At 56.6% G+C, this 19,573-nt stretch overlaps 1 protein-coding gene across 7 annotated transcripts in view; it reads left to right on the top strand.

Annotated features, from left to right (window-relative positions):
* Ccdc187 (coiled-coil domain containing 187) overlaps positions 1–17,733 on the top strand; it is a 51,838-nt gene extending 34,105 nt beyond the window's left edge. For 6 of the 7 annotated variants that reach the window (XM_070015050.1, XM_070015048.1, XM_070015049.1 and 3 more), the window contains 10 exons: positions 2,590–2,740; positions 3,815–3,896; positions 6,038–6,171; positions 8,117–8,247; positions 10,514–10,590; positions 10,777–10,843; positions 12,812–12,912; positions 13,395–13,477; positions 13,964–14,040; positions 14,409–17,733. In XM_070015050.1, coding sequence (XP_069871151.1) covers positions 2,590–2,740; positions 3,815–3,896; positions 6,038–6,171; positions 8,117–8,247; positions 10,514–10,590; positions 10,777–10,843; positions 12,812–12,912; positions 13,395–13,477; positions 13,964–14,040; positions 14,409–16,465 — 2,960 coding nt within the window. In that variant the 3' untranslated portion in view covers positions 16,466–17,733. The remainder of the gene's footprint in view (positions 1–2,589; positions 2,741–3,814; positions 3,897–6,037; positions 6,172–8,116; positions 8,248–10,513; positions 10,591–10,776; positions 10,844–12,811; positions 12,913–13,394; positions 13,478–13,963; positions 14,041–14,408) is intronic. The other variant, XM_070015044.1, reaches the window with a different exon arrangement.
* The last annotated feature ends 1,840 nt before the right edge of the window (positions 17,734–19,573 follow it).

Raw genomic sequence — 19,573 nt, 5'->3', positions numbered from 1 at the left:
CTCCTTGAAGTTCTAGTTCCATCAGCACATAAACACTTCAGGGCATGTTGTGTCCTTGAGGAACAATCCTCCCCATCCCTGCAATGTGCTTCCCTACAAAGCCGGCTTGGACATTTGCAGTCTACTTGTAGAACACTCCAGTACCTCCCCACCTCCACCCCCAGTATTGAGGTTTGAACTCCGGGCCTTGTACTTCCAAAGTGGGCTTACCACTGAGTCACACCTCTAGCCCTGACTTTTGCTGGTCACTTTTCAGATTGCATCTTGCTTCCTGCCTGGACACATGCTTGGGTGTGATCACCTGGTTCAGGCTTTCCAGTACCTTTCTTATGCCTGGGCTGGCCCCAAACCATGATCTCCACAATCTCAGCCTCCACAGCAGCTGGGATTCCAGGGGTGAGCCACTAGTGCCTGGCCCAGCCAAAGTCATGGAGGAAGTCCTTTCTCATCATATCCTCTCCCTTTCAGCTTGTTCCTATCTGAAGTGTTTCTTACAGGCAGCATTTGGTTGGATCTTTCTTCTTTTCCCTCCCTCCCTTTCCCTTTCCCTCTGCCACCCCCTCTTCTTCCTTCTCAATCTCTACCTTCTATTGATGTGCTTCTTTGATTCACATGGACCAGGACTGTCCCTATGCTTAGGGCTGAAGTTTGCATTTGCTACGTGCATGTTGGTACTGGGGATTGAACTCAGGGCCTCAAGTTCTCACTTGGAATTTTTATTTGTTCATGGCTGGTACTCTATCACTTGAGTCACACTTGTACTTCTGGCTTTTTGCTGGTTAGTTGGAGATAACTCTCACAGACTCTTCTGCCTGGGCTGGCTTCACATTGCAAACCTCAGGTCTCAGCCTCCTGAGTGGCTAGGATAACAGATGTGTCTACCAGTGCATGGCTCATTTTGACTTTGTTCTTCATATACTCTTTGCAAACCATTTAATCTGGATGGACTTTTAAAAAGTATAATTATTATTTTTAATTGTTACTATAAAGATGATGTACAGAGGGGTTACAGTTACATAAGTCAGGTAAAGAATAACTTCTTTTGTGGCAAAGTCACCCTGAGTACACTTTTAAAGACATCACATGGCTGAGGGTGTGGCTCAGTGGGAGAATATTCCCTAGTGACTATTCCTAGTATGCAGGAACCCCTGGGTTCCATCCCTAGCATGACTTAAAAACAAAGCAAAACAATCCTATCCCTAATGTTTTTTGGCTTGCAGTATTCCAGCTGTCACCATATCTTGGTTCATCTGTAGCATCTGCTCACGCTGGCTGCTTTTGGTCTTTCTTACTATTTTGAGCAATTTAATATTAATAATCTGTGCTGTGTTCTTTCTTGTTTCTTATTCTTGGATCTGTGGCTTTACCACTTCCTTCAATTTGGAAAACTTCCACCTCTTATTTCTTCAAATATGCTCACCTCTTCTCTCTCTTCTCCTTCAGAAACTCTGGTAACCAGTATATTCTGAAAGTTGAAGCCCTGAGCTCTTTTCTGCTGCTAGCTATGTCTGACCTGCCATTTGTCCCATCCAGTATGTTTTCATCTCACATGTTTATGTTTTCATCTCATAAGAGTTCTATCTGGATCCTTTTCCTCCAGGACTCTCTTTATCCTTCTAAGCATATGAAATGAAATACAGTTATAAAAACTTCAACTAGCCTTTGCTAATCCTGTCACCACGTCAAGCCTGGATTGGTTCAAATTGATCATTATCCTCATAGATGTTTTCCTTCTTCTTGTTTTATCTACTGGACACTGTGAATTTTATCTTGCTACACATATATTTCTACATATATTCTTCTTTTGGTGACACTGGGATTTGAACTCAGAGGTTTGCGCTTGCTAAATGGGTACTCTACCATTTTATCCAACACCTACAGCCCTTTTGCTCTCATTGTTTTAGAGACAGTATCTCACTTTTTGCCTGGGCCAGCCTGGACTGTGACTCTGTTTATATTTGCTGCCATGGTGGTGATGATAGGCATGTACTACCCGTTCTGATTCTCTTTAGTAAAAGGCAAAAGATTTATATGATCTGAAGAGAAACCAGCATATCCATTCTGATTCTCTATTCAGTCAGTGCAAGCTGGCGTCATCTCTCCAGATTCAGCTCCACCTCTTCTACGCCGGGGTCTGCGGGGTTGGGGCTCCACCTGTTTTACCCCCATGCACTACAGCCTAGAAACTCCTAAGATGTTACAATTACAGGTCTTACTTCCATTGTGTCTTCCTATCAGTGTTGACTCTGCCAAGCTGTTTGCTGTTGGGTGTCTGGGAAAATGTCCTTTCCTATGTGTAAAATTCTAAGTTGTTTCAGATGGGATGTTGAATCCGAATCCCATCCTTATTATCCTTTCCTGGAGGAAAGCAAAAATCCTTGGTGGGTTTTGTTTTTGTTTTGTGTTGTTTTTGTTTCTGTAGAGCAGTTACAAAAGAGCAGAGGTCAGAAGCAAGATGTGGGCATCTGGGCTCTGCCGTCCTCTGTCCCCTGCTTGGTGCTGGACCTGGAAGTGTGCCCCTCGGGCCTCAGTCTCCCCTTTTGTGGGAGCAATGCAGGTGGTCTGCCATGGAAGCTCCTCTACTTCTAGTGTCCAAGGGCTTCAGGGTGGCCATGTTGGAGCAGAGCCTGCACGAAGAGGAGCTGCACGCCCGGCACCAGGCTTCGCTGCTGCGCCTGCGCGAGCTGGCGCTGGAGGAGAAGGAACGTACCGAGCTGGCCTGGCTGGACCACCAGAGAGGGTGAGCGCATGCGCAGGTCTGGCCCCGCCCCGGCAGCCACGCCCCTTCTTGTGGCCCCCTGCGCGCACACACATGCGCGCACACACACATATACTATACTGATCCAAACAGTAGCAGCTGTCGAGAGAATGAGGTAAGATAGGAAAGAGCCCAGGATGAAAAACCCAAATCCCACCACTCACAGTCTCACTTCTGCAGACTTCTGTGCACGCTTTCCAGAGTCCTGTTAGCGTGTGAAATGCTCACCCGGCCCGAAACACGGCTCTTAGACCCGCAGCATGCACGCTCCTCACGTGACTTGCGTTTAAGGCGTCAAAGAAGCCTCTCCCCTACCTCACACGTCCGCTGCAGGCGCCATGGCGGCGAGGCCAGTGCACCACGCGCAGGCGCCGTGGCAGCGAGGCCAGTGCACCATGCGCAGGCGCCGTGGCGGCGAGGCCAGTGCACCACGCGCAGGCGCCGTGGCGGGGCCCCCCCCCCCTACCTCGCGCAGGCGCCATGGTGGCGGGGCCGCCCCCCCCCCCCACCTCGCGCAGGCGCCGTGGCAGCAGGGGCCTTCCCTCAGCTTGTCTCCAGTAGCGGGGCCTGGTGGTTGTGTCTGTTTCTGCCACTGTTAACATCCAAGAGGCCATTTCCTTCCCGTGGCTTCTCAGAATGGAGCTTCTGTGTGGGTGAACACACATCCGAGGCCGCCGGGGGGCAGACTGGCCTGTGCAGGGTTGCCCAGTTCAAGTTCTCTCCCGGGCTCGCGCCCCCTGGGGCCGGGGCGTGGGGTTGGGGGGCTCCAGGGACCTCTATGATCTCCAGCCTGGGCCGGGTCCAGGGCAGGAGGTCCTGCCATTCACTGGCCTGTCTCCCTTAGACCCCAATGTAGTGCGTGGCGAGTGGGCGGAGGGACAGCTTGGGCTGGGCCTGGGGCGCTTCCTGACTCCGGCTCTGACCGCCTGGTGCCCGCCTGGGGTGGGGGCTGGCTATCTCCGGAGCCCCCGGTGCACAGGACTCGCCCTATCTGTGGCTCTCCATGCCCACCTCAAGATGGATTCCAGATGGACAGTAACACTCCACCTCCTCCAGGTGTCTGGAGATCAAGGGGGAGAAAACAGCTGAGCTGTCCGAGAGGAAACAGCAAGCCATCAGCAAGGTGGAGAAAGAGCGGGTAGGCATGGCTTGGGGTAGCCACACACAGGCGGTGCTGCCGCCCTTGTTGGGGAGGGGGCAGCAGCAAGACGCTCAGAGTCCTGGCCATCGTCCTCCATCCCACCACTCCCTGTGTCACCTGGGAGAATGCATGCCGGGGCGGACAGCTCCGCTCTGTGGAGTATGGCCTACAGCCCCGACTCCAAGCCAGGCTCAGCCTCTTGCTGGTTGTAGACTCCCAGCCTCAGTTCCCTGTCTGAACCTTAGGGTCCTTCCTGGGGGGGCATGGGAGGGCTTCATCAAGGGATGAGTTGGAAAGATGGAGCCAGACTCCAAACCTGGAGAAAGGGAAGCTGTGCTGGCCCCACCAGAACACTTGGGAGAAGAGCCCCTCAGCCGCCACCTTGCCTCCTGCCTGCCCCTTGTGCCAAGCACAGGGCATGTGGAGGAAAGGAGGGCCAGATGACGGGAGAGCTGGGGGGTCCCTCATGCTCTTCACTGCCCCATGGCCCTTCTCTTTTTCCCATGCGAGCTCCTGCAGGTTGGGGATAATGCTAACTGATATTTCTCCTCTGGCTGGTTCAGAGGGAAGTCCGATACCTGAAAAACTGTTCCCTGGCCATGCACCAAGGCAGGAAGCAGCTCCTACAGTGTCAGAAAGCCATCCTGGAAGCACAGAGGTCCGTTGCCCATCTGCGGCAGGAGCTCCAGGCTCTGGCCCAGGTGGGCAGCGCATATAGAGGGCAGGACAAGGTCACCTACTGAGTGACCCCCAAGGAGTCCCCTACCTGGGTATCCTGGAGGAGGGACCAGATGCCTAGCCTTTGTGGAAGGTGCTCTATCCAGGCCAGGCCTAGAGCAAAAGGGATGAAAGGCAAAGGCCCAGCTGGAGGGTGGCTGGGCTTCACCCCAGAGGGAGCAGAGGAGGCGCCGTGGCCTGTGACACGTTGGGACAGCCAGACATGGCCGAGCAGGAGACACTGTGTCCTTGGAGCTGGCCTCCCCACAGCTGCCTCCCAAGAAAGAGTTGTGTGAGCAAGGAGAAGGGGGCGTTCCCAGGCAAGATGTGCTCCCTGCACCAGAGCATGCTCTGTAAACTGGGAGATGGTGGTCCCCACCTTGAGAGTCAAAATGAGGATCAAAGGAACTGGACTTGGCTGGGTATGGTGACTCAAACCTATAATCCTAGTTACTTGGGAGACAGAGATCTGGAGGATCATGGTTCTAGCCGGCTCAGCCCCCCCCCCATAAAAAGTTCATAGGACTTCATCATGATCGATGGCTGGATTCAGGGACATGTCTGTCATAGCAGCAGAATCTTGTTTTGTGGGAGCACAAATAGGATTATAGTACAGGCAAGCTCCTGGCATCAGTGTGAGAGCTTGTCTAAAAGGGCTGACAGACTGGCTCAAATGGTAGGGCATCTAGAGAGTGAGGCCCTGAGTTCAAACCCAGTACCACCAGAAAGAGGAGGAATGAAAGAAAGGCGGGAGGGAGGAGAAAGAGCTATATTCTCTAAAGCCCCTGCCCCTGCTGAGCACCAGTGGCTCACTCTTGTGAGATCTGTGGATTGTGGTGTGACACCAAACCAGACAGTAGAGTCTGAGAGACTCTTACCTCCAGTTAACCACAAAAAAAGCCAGCAGTAGAAGTGTGGCTCAGGCGATAGAACACCAGTCTTGAGTGAAAAAGCTAAGGGATAGTGCCCAGGCCCTGAGTTGGAGCCTCGGCACTAGCACGCGTGCATGCACACACACACACACACACACACACACACATATCACCATCATCATAGCTGAGGTTGGGGATTTCGCTTAGTGGAAGAGTACTTCCCAGGTAAGTACTCAGCTCTGCAAAGAAAAAGGAAGAAAGAAGAAAGCACTTGACCGCAGGCCCGCCTGCAAGAGAGAGGCTGCGTGGCTGGAGTCCCCGGGAGCTGGGCCGGCCCTGGGCAGGGACGTCCCCTCTAAACTCCTCGTCTGTAGCTGTCAGGGGGCATGCAGCCCCGACCAGGGCCCATGACCATTTCCAGTGATGTCTGCTGGAACGTGGCAACAAGTAGCGTGCAGGGCCAGGCTAATGGCGGCCCTGGGGTGGCTAAAGAAGCAAATAGGCCGCACGTGCTTGGCCCCTGCAGGCTCACTCCGTGTTCTTCCCCAGAGTCCCAGCGGCAGAGTCAAGGGCGTCTTGAAGGGGAGCCCCAAGACAAGCCAGCAACCAAAGAGGGCACTGTGCCTCCTGCCACTGCCCGACCACCAGCCTCCCAGGAGCCTCCAGAGCTCAGCGGCCACACAGTGAGTAGGTCCCGGTGGCCGTGGCCCTGGTGCTTGCCATCGCAAGTGTTCTGTGTGTTTGCTTGCTGCTGTGTGACCGAGCCCGCCTCACCCACCCACCCAGGACATAGGCGCATGCAGTGGGTGCCGGCTCCTACCAAGCAGCCCAGCGCTACTCTGATCCCGAAAGAAAAGGGCAGCCAATTCACTGGCTCTGGGCTAGCCGGAGTGTGTCCTCCGGAAGTCTCCCGGGGCCATTGTATGGGGTGTGGAGGCACAGAACAGTTGGACAGCCCGGTCCAGGGCAGCATATGGCATTCGCATGGCTGCCCCAGCCTCTGGGCACACATCCAGGGGCGGTTCCATGGCTAGCGGCATCTGGGCCCTTTCTACAGCCTGGCCACGTGGCCCCTGGTCTTGCATCACAGTGAAAGAGAACTGGGCTCAGCAGGGCTGAGGCGCGGTGCGCTGTGTGTTCTGGGCCGGCTGTGTGAGCAGCAGGCTTTCTCCTTCGAGGCTTCCGGGCCAGAGCACCCACTGTGGGGTTGCTGCAGCAATGTTGGGGTGAAGCAGCTATGGAGGGCCCCCAGGAGTGTCCTCTCCACAGGCAGGGCTTCCCAGGGACCCAGGGCCTGCCCTGGGCTGGTCACCCCCACACATCAGCTCTTTTTTCCCCCTGTGGGACCGCTCTCTGCTCAGGAAGCCGCCCACTGCCCTGGCTTCTCCCAGGGTGCTTTTCAGCATGACCTGCTGGGGCATTCTGGGCAGGCTCCTTCCTCCCTTGAGCTGGAGGCCAGCCGGCAGGCACACACGTGGTTGTGGGGCCAGGAGGAAGGGCTGGCCGGCCCTAAGCTTTTCTTGTCATTCCAGCGAAGCACAGGGATTGCCCCAAAGTTACAAAATAGAGGAGGACGGGACAGGACAGGACAGGAGTATCTTGGGGTTTCCTGTAGCCCAAGCAAGCAAGTGAGCAAGTAGCTTCCGACACTGCTGGGGGTCACACACATGGAGAAACAGGCAGACTTGGGTCATTTGTCCTGACGCGGGTGCACACCGGGGATCTGGCGTCTGTGGCCCTGTGCCACAAGGCAAGGAAAGAGAGATGAGCTACAAGGTCCCTGCCTGAGACCCAGGACCATCACCCAGGCTTCTCAGGGGTGATAAAGCTTGGGGGTCCTGTTCCTGTGTCACTAGACCCTGTTCTGCTCCCATGGCTGTCCTGAAGGCTGGGAGGGCGTCTGGTGGACCAGGTCTCCAGCTCTGTGCTGGCCTGGGCTCCGCGACAAGCCTGTGTCTGGGACACAATGATGTGGACCAGCTGCAGCCCGCAGCCGTACCCTCGAGGGCTTGGAAACATCTCCGGGCTGGCCATCCTCCCGTGAGCCCAGCTCCTCAGGCTCATGCCTGCTGCCCATGGAGATGCTCTGGAGCCCAGCAGGCTCTCAGCACTGACCTTGACCCAGAAGGGGCCTCGCCACCATGCGGAGGCTGTGATGGGTGGCCTCATGCTGCACTGGCATTGTGTCTCAGGAAGGAAGAACAGAGGTGCCTAGAGCCTGGCAGCAGGTGTGTGTGTGGCCTGCGGGGGCCCAGGCTCGGGTGGGGGCACCCTATACACATGGGTGCTGCTCCACAAAATGAGAAGTGAGTCTCACCCAGAAACCTGCCCGAGCCTCTGCGGACAGGCAGGTGCCTCCCCAGCCCCCGCCCCCACGAGCCCGGTCATGAGCCCCACAGCAGCCACTCTGTGGGGCCCAGGCTCTGCCCGGGAGGCACCCAGGCAGGAAAGGCCCAGAACCCTGTCTCCTGCTTGGCCACTGGCTTCAGACACCCCATATGGGCCTTGAGGCTGTTCCTGGGGATGGGGGCGGGGCGGGGGGTGCCGTGGAGTGTTGTGAGCAGAACTGGGCACCCTAGGCAGAGCTGCTGGGCGGACAGTCACGTCTCCCTCTGCCCTGCCTTGTAGGCCCCACTCTGAGCAACAGGCGACCCCGCCCCAGACAACGTGGGAGGCAGATGACCACCCACAGCCAAGAGGGGAGGACACCCCCGAGGCCAGCAGCCCGCAGGTGAAGAGTGCCAAGCAGGCCAGCCAAGGTAGGTAGTGGGAGTGGCAGGGCCAGCCAAGCACCAGGCCATCCGTCACTTGTCCGTGGGCCTCAGCGCCCACTGCGTGATCAGACAGCCCTCCCTTCCGCCCGCCATGCCAGCTGTGTGGTGTGGACCCCTGGGCCTCCCTGTCTCCACCTGGGTGAACAGCGGGCCTTCCAGAAGGACAGTCCTCCCAGGCACTGCCTCTGAGAACAGGGCCTGGGCACCAGCCGGGAGCCACGCAGACAGGCTCTGCTGCCTGGGCGAAGGCTCTTGGCGGGTGCAGCCACCGCTTGGCCAGGCCCTGGCTGCCAGTCACCTGCAGGCCTGACGCTGTTGCCAGGCAGGGCCGGGCACACAGACCAGCCAGACCGCAGCACCTGGCCGCACCGGCTTCTGCCAAGGCGGAAGGAGGATTAGGCCCAGCCTGTCCTTGGACAGAAGCCAGGAGCACCTCGATAGGAACATGACGGGGTTAGAGTGCAGGGACCGACGTGGCCCAGGCTGCCAGGTAGCCCACAGGGCTGGCCCGTTTGCCGGCTGTCCCGTGGGGGAATTGGTGAGGAACGTGGTCACGTCAGCCTGAGGGCCCCATCCTGCCTGTTCTCCCTGACCTGTCTCCCCTCTGAACAGCGACAGCGTGGGGTTGGGAGATGGGCGCCTTTCCTGAGGTTGCATGACAGAGGTCCACAAACTGGGTGGTTTAAGCAAAGATGCCTGCTCTCTGGAGGGCCAGCACTCCCCGAGGCTCCAGAGGGGCCTTCCCGCCGCGGCCTGTTCTGACGGCTCGGGGTCCCTCTGTCCTGGCGGCCTGCTCTGATGGCTCAGGGGTCCCTCTGTCCTCGCGTGGCTGTCTTTGCTCCTCTGTGTCTACCTCTTTACCTCATTTAGCTTTTTGAGCTGAAGGCTGGCTCTGTACCACTTACACACTTTTTTTTTTTTTTTTTTTTTTTTTTTGCTGGTTAATTGGAGATTCAGAGTCTTTCAGATCTGTTTGCTCAGGCTAGCATCAAACAGGGATTCTCAGATCTCAGCCTCTTGAGTAACTAAGGAGAACAGGCATGAGCCACTGTGTAAAGCTCCTCGCCTTCTTTTCTTTCTATTCTTGTTTATCATTTGGTGCCAGTCCTGGGGCTTGAACTCAGGGCCTGGGCACTGTCTCTGAGCTTTTGTGCTCAAGGCTAGTGCTCTAGCCCTCAGCCATAGCATCATTTCTGGATTTTTGGTAGTAACTTAGAGATAAGAGTCTCATGGACTTCTGCTTTGAACCGTGATCCTCAGATATCAGTTTCTTGAGTATCTAGGATTACAGACGTGAGCCACTGATGCCTGGCTTCTCACCTCTTTTAAGAGCCCAGTTGGGGCTGGGAAGGTGGCTCAGTGGTAGAGTGCTTGCCTTGCACACATGAGGCCCTGGGTTCCATTCCTCAGCACCACCTAAGCAGAAAAAGCCGGGAGTGGCGCTGTGGCTCAAGTGGTAGAGTGCTAGCCTTGAGCTGAAGAGCTGAGGGACAGCACCCAGGCCCAGAGTTCAGGCCCCACAACTGACCAAAAAATAAAAATAAAAATGAGAGCCCAAGTTGATGGATTTAGAGCCAACCTAATTCCACAACTAACTCATCTAGAGATCCTGGTCGTGATCGGAGCTGCCAGGATCTGTTTTCCGGTCCCCAGGTCTGTGGACGCATCTTCTGCAGGATCATTCAGACAGGGTGTCTGCCTTAGGCAAGCCTGCACGAGGGAGCCTCCCATGCTCAGCCTCAGGAGTCATTCCTCAGCCAGCCCTGCCCTGACAGACACTGACCACCACCCTGCTGCCCAGCCTTGCTGTCCATTCACTTCCCCTTCCACCCACCAGGGTCTTGTCTCATAGCAGTGGGCTGGACTTAGAGAAGCCACGGCAGGCAGATAGACGTGGCATGTGGGTAGTGAATTGCAGGCATCTCTGCGGCCCAGCTCACGGGACTCCTCTGGCCCCGGTGTGAACACTGGGCAGTCTTAGAGCCCCAGAACAGCCTGGCACACTTTGGGAGCACAGAGTGAAGCCTCTAAGACTCTGGCATCTGTGGATTAGGGAATCCGAAGACATTCCAGAAGGGACAAAGGACAGATGGGGCCTCAGAAGTGGGACCCTGGGGTGCATGGAGCTCTGGGGTCTGCAGAGGGAGGGGTGAGTGAACAGCTGCACTGATGCTCCCCAGCCAGAGGTGACTCCAGGTCTGGGGACCCCACAGGCTGGCTGGTGCCTGTGACTCTGGGTCATGTCTTCCAGCGCGGGAGGAGCAGCCTCGCGTCCCTCTGCACTCAAGTTCTCCGGACGTTGGACAGCTGCCAGGCCCGGACTTTCCCGTATGCAAGCCCCCAGCGAGCACTCGCCCCTAGCCTTGCCTGAGTGCGCCCACCTCCCATCGTGCCCGCCTGCAGCCTGGTCTTCCTGCAGATCCCGGACACCCTGGACCCTGCTCCCCTCACCCCTGCTCTGGCACTGTCCCTCCAGGCACGCCGCCTGACATTTTCCCTGTCTTGTCACTGCAGGCCATCCAGGCAGCAGGGAGTCCCCCAGCCCAGCTCAGGCCACAGGAGGCCAAGGACCTGCCCCCAGGTAAGCCCCCTGGAGACAGCCCGTGGGCCCCCCCAGTGAGGACCTGGCCAGCAGCGTCCCCACCGTCTGGAAGATCCCGTCCAAGTCTGGTACCCAGCCACCAGGCAAGAACAGGGAGGCCCCCGAGGACAGCCGGAGACACTGAGCCCTGGTGGCCCCCCGCCCTGACCGCAGACCCCTTCACAGCCAGAAGAATGGCTGGCTCCGTTTGCTGTGAGAGGTGACACGGCCACTCATCTAGAGAAATTAAAATTTATAACGTTTGAATTGCTTTACTCACAACTTGGTCTATCTGGAACATATGTATGTATATATATATATTTTTTTTAAGTAGTACTGGGGCCTTCTGCCTGCTAGGTAGGCACTCTACCAGTTAAACCATGCCTTTTTGTTTCTGCTTGAACTTGTTTTTGCCTGGGGCAGCTTCTGTTTCTTGGATAGCTGGGACCACACTCATTTGCCTGGGGTTAGTGAGGTGGGAGGGTCTCACAGACTCCCCTCTCCCTCCCCCCCCACCCCCCCCACCAAGGAACAGCCTGAGTGGAACTGTGATCCTCCCAACACCTCTCCCCCACCCCCACCCCCACCCCATGTAGCTGGGATACATGCATGGCCCACATGCCCACCCTTTATCTGGAATGCATTTTCTAAATGTTTGGAAATCAGCTTTGCTGGAAGAGTCTTCCTTAACACAAGGAAGGTTTTGCAGGAATCAAGTACTTCACTCCCTGTGATCCAAGGCTCAGATCTGCAGTGGATGGAGGAGCCCCGCTCATAGCTCTGGGAGCCGATAGGTGGCAGCTGGCTGGCAATGAGGGCTGCATAGTTCAGTCTTGGAGACCCCTGTGGAGACCCCATCCCCAGCTCGCAGCCTTGGGTTCGGAAGCTCCCCCAGTCTCCACGGGCGGGAAGGAAGGACACTTCACTGGCCGGCTTCCCAGATGGGCACAGGCGGCTGCCGCCACAGACAGCCTAGTCCGTCCAGCGTGGGAGAGTGAGCACCTGCTCCTGCACCGAGGAGGCCCGGACTGGGAGGAGCTCCCCGGTGGGCAGGCGCATTTCCGTGACCTCCCTTCCTGCGTCCTCCGATGTTTGGCCTGAAGTCTCTTTGCTGTCCATGCCCACGTGTGCTGGCCATCACGTGCCGAGGACCAGCCAGGGCCTACACCCCCCTCGGACCCTTGTGGACTGTTGAAGTGAGCATGCTCATGACACTCACCCTGTAGATGAGGTTGACTGAAACCTGAGACTCTGGAGCAATGGACCCTGGTCCCAGAGCTTGTTAATGACGGGTATGGGACCTGTCCAGGGGTCATCTGACCCAGCACTGGCTGTTTTTGCTTACAGGCTCTCCATGGTAACATCCATCCTGGTCCTTCCTGAGAGCCCTCGGCACCTCCACCAATACCAGCATGTGGACGAGAGCTTTAGCATGGAGCTCTGGTGGCCTTGGGGCTCGGGTCCCAGCCCCCAGCCAGGAGCTCAGATGTGGGGTGGTAGTGTACCACGAGGAGGCTCTGAGGCCTCTTTGTTCCTGCTTTGCTGAGGGGACACCCTAGCTGTGCTGTGGGTGACCTGGCCATATCTGATCCTCCCCTTCCTGGTCTACCAGGTCCTCCAGCTGTGTCTGAAGTGGTCAGTAAGGAAAGGACAGGGAAAGAGGCAGGTCCAAGGAGAGTTCCGCCACCTGCAAGAGGGTCGCCAGATTAGAGACGTGGGTCTTCATGTTGAAGGTGCTTTTCTTAGGTGCTTCTTACAGGGTTTTCCTCTCACCATCCAACACAGTCATCTTAGGAGCAGATAACCACGTGCTTTACCTCCCCAAACTAACCGTGTGCCAAGCAAGTCTTGTGTCCATTTTGAATCCTCAGACTTCTTCCAGGTAGCTCTGGAGTTCCCGAAGGCTGCTTCCTGGGCCTCCGGCCTTTGTCTGTGTCGGCCAGCGTTGACAGCCCCTTTGCCTCGCAGGAGACCCCGCCACCAAGCCCTGCCCCTCCTCAGCGGATGGCTATGCTAGAGGCTTCCATGGACAGAGCAGAGAGGGACCTCATGGTCCCCAGGAAGCCAGTGTGAGTCCACAGCGGTGGCAGGGGGTCCCTGAGGACCCTCCCTGGGGCTCATGTGGTTCTGAGGGGTGCTGGTTCTTTGGGCTTCACCTGGGTTCAGCACCTGGACAGAGATGGTCTTTTCTGTGGCGGAGGAGGGTCTGCAGAGGGCTATGTACACAGCCCACAGCTCTATTTCGGGAGATTATGTATGTGTGTGTTTGCTCAAGGCTGTCATTCTACCACTTGAGCCATACATCCACTTCAGGGATTTTTTGCTGGTGATTGGAGGTAGAGTCTCACAGACTTTCCATGCTGGCTGTGATCCTCTAGACCTCAGCTTCCTGAATAGCTAGGATTCCCTGGTGAGCCTCCAGCACCCAGCAGGAGATGGTCTCGGCTCCTCCGTGATGGTCCTGGGAGGCACCGGGGTGCGATGCCCGGCTGAGGGCATGGCCAGCCCGCAGCAGCCCACCCCATGTGTCATTTTAACTCTGTGTTTCCAGCAGGTAGCGGAAGCGGTGGATGTTGCCAGAAGCCCTCGGGGGGACACCCAGGAAAGACAGAGCTGGCAGTCAGGGAAGCAGAGGTGTGGGACCTGGAAGGGTGGGGCCTGAGGCACAAGACCCCCCACCCCTCCCTGCTGAGACCCTTCCCTCCTTTGTCTGGGCCCCTTGTGTACCCTGCTTCCTGAGTTTGACACCCTCCTGCCCCTTGTACCACTTTGCAAACAAAGTGTGGGGGGGCACCCTGCCATGGAGCACCACCTCCTGATCCCGCTGGGAGGGACTGTCCCCATCTGTACCAGACTAGGGGGGGGGGTGTAAAGGAGGGGGGAGGGGGAGGGCGAAGGGGAAGGGGAGGGACCTTGGAAGGGGCCCTGAGGTCAGACACCTACCAAAGGCAGCAGCTCTGGGCCTGTGTGCGGCTGGTCAGCCAGATGGTACGGGTGACGGGCAGGGCCGTGTGAGGTCGTAGATGCCCTGCGGTTCCTGACTGAGAGCCCTGGTGTGTGGCTGGGGGCAGGCTCCCTTACACGGTGCCCCTCACACGGTATCTACCTCTGTGCTTGCAGGGTGGAGGCCTGGCAGCAGGAAGACCCCAGCACCCCTTCCTTCTGCGGAAAAGCCACCCCGCCCGCTGCCTGCCCAGGTGATGCGCTCACTGCTCAGGACCTTCCAGGGCTCACTCGGCGACTGTCACGTCCCCATTTAAGGGTCATTCCAGGCCAGGTGCTAAGTCAGAGGCAGGACATAGGCCAGCCTTCCTACCTCTGGGAGCCAGGTGGGAGGCGAAAGCCACAGCCCCATTCTGGGAGAGCCACCCACTGGCTGGAGTCAGAGGCCAACTGCACTAGCGTCTCTGCCCTCCTCCTGCCTCTGTTGGGGTCTTTCTGCTTTAGAGGCACTGGGCGTGGGGGCAGTGGGGTGAGGCTGGAGGGCCAGAGGCCCAGGCTGCCTGAGGGGGGGTCTGCAGTGCCAGGTGTACCAGCAATGCCCCGAACTGCCCTGTGTCTGCAGCTCCTGCAGCCTCAGAAGAGGAGGCGCCACCCGCCGCCCCGGGCCCAGGCAGCCTCCTGCCCGAGCTTGCTGCTGCCTTGGATCTGCCCTCTCCCTCCTCCTCTGTGGGTTCTGCCAGTAGCCTGAGCTGTTCGTCTCTCCAGGAGTTTGAGAAGGTCACAGCCACCCGGGTCCAGCTTTCTGACAGCTCCCCCTCACCGGCCAGCGTGGGGGCTGAGGTCAGCCCAGGCGCAGGCTCCAGTGGCTCTGGAGAGTTCTTTGCTCTGGACTCCCAGGAGTTTGGCTGGCCTTTGTCCTCTGGTCTCCACCAGGAGCATCCTCCTCCAGGTGCTGCTCCTGGAGACAAGGGACAGGTGTCCTGGCAGAGGGCCGAGGGCAGGGGCGTCGGGTCCCCGTGCAGCTCTGCTGAGGAAGCGGCTGAGGTGGAAGGTCCAGGGCCCGAGTGCCACCTCCTCCGTGCAGGCCGGCCTCCGCCTTCCCCAAGGTCAGGGTCAGAGCTGTCGGAGGTCTCCAGCAGGATCTGGGAGGAGGACAGTGACGGGAAGCCAGCAGGACCCAGCCCTGGGGCTGAGCTGGCATCAGGAAGCCCCCATCCCACAGACAGCTCCTCCAGCCCTGAAAACAGTGGAGAGCCCCATGTGGCTTGCTCCTCCCCAGGCCTTGGGGGTGGACAGGAAGCTTCCAGAACCAGCAAGAGCCTGACCAGTAGATCGCATATGGAGAAAACCAAGCAGGCAAGCCCTGAGGCCCAACCCCCTTCCACTAGTGACTTAGAGCTGTCACGGTCCTGTCCCTCGGGGACCTCCACATGGCAAGGGGAGGGAGGCCTTGGGGCAGAGGCCACTCTTCCCCCGGCCTCCCTTGGCCACAGCGAGGGGTTCCTGCATGCTGGCCTGTGCCTGCCCACTGACAGCACGCCCCTGCGGGCCTTGCCTGAGCCCCAGGTCCCCACAACTCTACTGGCCCCTCCTGAGGCCACCCCAGCAGTCCAGGCACCTGGGTGGGGGGGCGGCGGTGGCCCCCTTGTCCTGGAGAAAGCCGGTCCCCCGGGTGCCAGTGGCTTCCTGCCTGAGATCCTGTCTCCTGTGGATGAGCAGCTGTCCTACGGCAGCGGGGACCTCCCGTCCTCCGCCCACATCCCTGCGCTGCCTCCCAGCCCCGCAGCAAAGAGTGACGTGGAGGGGACCATCAGCTCAGACTTCCCCTCCCCGCCAGAGGAGGCCACGTTTCCCAGCTCCCTGGCCGACCTGGAGGAGGACAGCAACAGCGCCGCGGACGGCTTGCCCTCCTCCTCCTCCCAGGAGGCTCTGGAGGAGGCCCTGGCCTTGGGGCCCCAGGAAGCTGAGTTCTGCCTTGGTGGTCAACTGAGCGGGTCTGGCTCCCTAACAGGGAGTCCGGCTGCGCACAGCCAGGGGTCTGAGCCCGTGCACTGGCCCGCACCTCCTTTGAGCGAGGATAGAGGCAGTACCTGTGGGGGGGCCCCAAGGCCACCAGCGAAGTCCCCGACAGCGTTCCGGATGGCTTGTGGGGGGAGGGAGGGTCTGGCAAGGCCGTTGGTGGCTAACCCCGAGGGGGAGCCCCAGCTCACAGGCACGCAATCTAGCACCCAGCGTGAGCCCCAGCTTTCTGTTCCGGACTTGGGACACAATGCTGGTTCAACCCTGGACAGGGCCTTGGGAAATGTGGGCAAGTCCAAGAAAGGGGTACAGTGTTTTGAGGGGGCCAAGCACCAGCATGGGTCAGGGGACCTCTTAGATAGAAGGGCCCCTGAGTCCCTACACCCCTGGCCTGCAGCCCCTCCCCCAGGCCCCGTGCTGCTGGTGGCCGAGGGCCAGGTTGGGTCCCTGCAGCATGCCGGTGAGGATGGTGAGGGAGGCCTGAGCCACCGGGCCGACGACCAGCCCAGGCTCTGGGGTTTCCTGGGCAGAGACAGAGACACTGACCCTGCCTCAGGCACAGAGAGGGTAATAGACCTGGTGTCCACCCAGCTCAGCAGGAGGATTCTGTGTGTCTCCCTGGCTGCAATTTCAGGGCTAAACCCCCAGGACAGTGCCTAGGGGCATGTTCTGTGCCAACAGGGACTCACCCCTGAGAGGCGTTGTGTGTGAGGTGAGGACCTTGGGCGTCGCAGGGTGGGCAGGTCCTGCTGAATGGCCCTCTGCAGCCAGCTGTACAGGATGGTCATCTGACTCCTTCAAACCACTGTAGAGGCTTTGTGGTTCCTCTCACCATCAGAGAGCTGCTTTGTCTTTAAGCATCTCAGCTGACAGCACCTTAGAGCTCGTACGAGAAGCCAGCTTAGAGTCCTCGGGATGGACCATGCTTTGTATAACCAGTTTTCTGGCTGGCTTGCTTTAAGAATCTCAGGAAAACTCATCAAAAAGCAGGAAATGGAGCTCTGGCTCAAGAGGTAGAGCACTAGCCTTGAGCACAGAGCTCAGGGACAGCACCCAGACCCTGAGTTCAAACCCTAAGTCTGGCACAAAAGCAAAAAGCATCCCAATGTGATGTAGCTTGTTCCAGAAGCCAGCCCACAGTCCTCTGAATGGACCACACTTGGTAGCGCCTGTTTCGGTAGTCTTGTGATTTCTGTTCTGAATTGTATCTTGTATGCTGGGGAACATGACTTCTAAGCAAGCCCCTGCAATCCTTTGTGACCCAGGGAGCAGCCTTCAGTTTGCCTTCTGATTCCAAGGCAGCTAAGATTTCCTGAGATGAGGACTACATACACGCCTGGACCTTTTAGAGGCTTTGTATTGTGTCCCAAAGTGGTATGTGTGCATGTATGCGTATATGTATTGTATGTATATATACACATGTACATGAGTATGTTATGTGTGCATATATCATCTGTCATTCATCTGTATCTAGCTTTCATTGATCATCAATCATTTACCATCTATCCAATTGGCTTATTTTTTAAAGCAATTTGTTTATTTAAATCACTAAAAAGGGGGCTGGGAAGTTGGCTCAGTGGTAGAGCGCTTGCCTTGCCTGCCTGAGGCCCTAGGTTTGATTCCTCAGCACCACATAAGCAAAAAGAAAAAAGCCAGCAGTGGCGCTGTGGCTCAAGTGGTAGAGCGCTGGCCTTGAGTTGAAGAGCTGAGGGACAGCGCCCAGGCCCAGAGTTCAGGCCCCACAACTGGACCCAAAAAAAGAAAAAGAAAAAAGAAAAAAAATCACTAAAAAGTAAGTTCATGAATAATTTGTACCAGTGGCATCAACTTATATTAAAAAGGCAGGATAAATACACAGTTTAGCAGCTGAAAAAGATACATTAAAAATCCTCTTGAAAACATAGTTTGGTTTTATGTATCAAATTTAAAATCTAAAACCCACTTGAATAAATATTTTAAAATATGAAGGTAATTGTCTTCAGGGTTGGGAAGGTGGCTCAGTGGTAGAGTGCTTGCCATGCATGCATGAGGCCCTGGGTTCGATTCCTCAGCACCACATAAGCAAAAAGAAAAAAGCCAGAAGTGGCGCTGTGGCTCAAGTGGTAGAGCGCTAGCCTTGAGCTGAAGAGCTGAGGGACAGCGCCCAGGCCCAGAGTTCAGGCCCCACAACCAGACCCCCCCCAAAAAAAATTGTCTTCAGAAAATTATTTTTGTTTTTTGTTTTTGTTTTTGGTTGTGGGGCCTGAACTCTGGGCCTGGGTGCTGTCCTTCAGCTCTTCAGCTCAAGGCTAGGGCTCTACCACTTGAGCCAAAGCACCACTTTTGACTTTTTCTGCTTATATGGTACTGAGAAATCAAACCCAGGGCCTCATGCATGTGAGACAAGCACTCTACCACTCAGCCACCCTTCCAGACCCTTCTCTGCTTTTTTATACTACTATATTTCCCAAAGTTTCCATGGATATATTACACTTAGTTATTGTGTGTGTGCCAGTCCTGGGACTTGAACTCAGGGCTTGGGCACTGTCCCTGAGCTTTTTGAAAAAGTCAAGACTGGTACTCTACCACTTTTTTGTTGTTGTTGTTGTTGTTTCTTTGATAATGCATTGGAGATAAGGAGACTCACACAGTTTCTTACCCAGGCTGGCTTTGAACCATGATCCTCAGATCTCAGCCTCCTGAGTAGCTAGGATTACAGATGTGAGCTACTGGTGCCCGGCACAGTTTACTTCTTGAACTAGAAGGTCTCCACGTGAGTGGGGAGTCCGGACCAATGGGCAGCATGCTAGCCTCAGAGACAGAGCCCCGCGCTGAGCCTTGCAGGTCTCAGCAATCCCCAGCTGTAAGTCAGGTGCTCCTCCATCTTTGCATGTGGCTCCCGTGGACACATTTCCATGCACCCATGGTTTCAGTCAGAGACTTCTCCAAAGCACAGCTGGCAGAGCTCCAAGGTGTGCCAGCTGACAGGACACAGCTATCATCCCTTGTCCCCATTGCTGTGTTGAGAGATCCCAGGCCCCCAGAACACTGTTTAGCCCCTGAGCAAGAGTCCCTCCCTGGCTGGCCCTCAACCCTGGTGAGCTCTAGGAGGCCCAAGGCCAGCAGGCCAACCTCCCAGGCAGTACTCATGCCCCAGATGGACACTTCCATTGAAGAGATGCCAACTAGGATCACTCCTCTGCCTTTGCCTGCCGCATCCTCAGACCACCCCAGAGTGCCTAAGACGTCTGGTCCTGCACCAGTGAGGGGGCCTGCTCCTTCTCTGGGCACATTATTTCAAAACACACTTTGAGCTACAGCTTTCCTATTGATTCCCTTCTAGTTTCTGAACAAATTAGTCAGTAATTTCTTTTTACTTTTTTCTATTTACTGCCAACCTTCTTGGATTTATGCGGCCATATGAGAGGAATTATGTATTTTATACACACATACTTGGCACTGCAATAAATCTCCCCCAGAGAAACCCTTCAGCTTTGCCTCAGATTCCACAGTGCCTGTCTGGTTGCCTGCCGACGGCTCCATCCAGTATCGGAGCTGGCGTGAAGCGGGACCAGGTCTCCCCAGAGCTTTCCCCGGGGGTCAAGTCACCCTAGTCACTTTGGACTTAGATTGTGCCTGCCTGCTTCTGATCCTCATTAACTGCGTGGGACAATAAACCTCAACACCAGCCTCAGGAGAAGTCATTCTCATAGAAAAAAAAACACACACACCACAAAACCTTATTTCTCAAATCTTGTGATCAGTCTCTGTCAGCATCTTGCTTGAACC

This window comes from Dipodomys merriami, unplaced genomic scaffold (genome assembly GCF_024711535.1).
Source record: "Dipodomys merriami isolate MVZ:Mamm:240054 unplaced genomic scaffold, mDipMer1.0.p SCAF_11, whole genome shotgun sequence".
In the NCBI taxonomy this organism is placed as follows: Eukaryota; Metazoa; Chordata; class Mammalia; order Rodentia; family Heteromyidae; genus Dipodomys; species Dipodomys merriami.
This window is presented reverse-complemented; position numbering and strand designations above follow the sequence as displayed.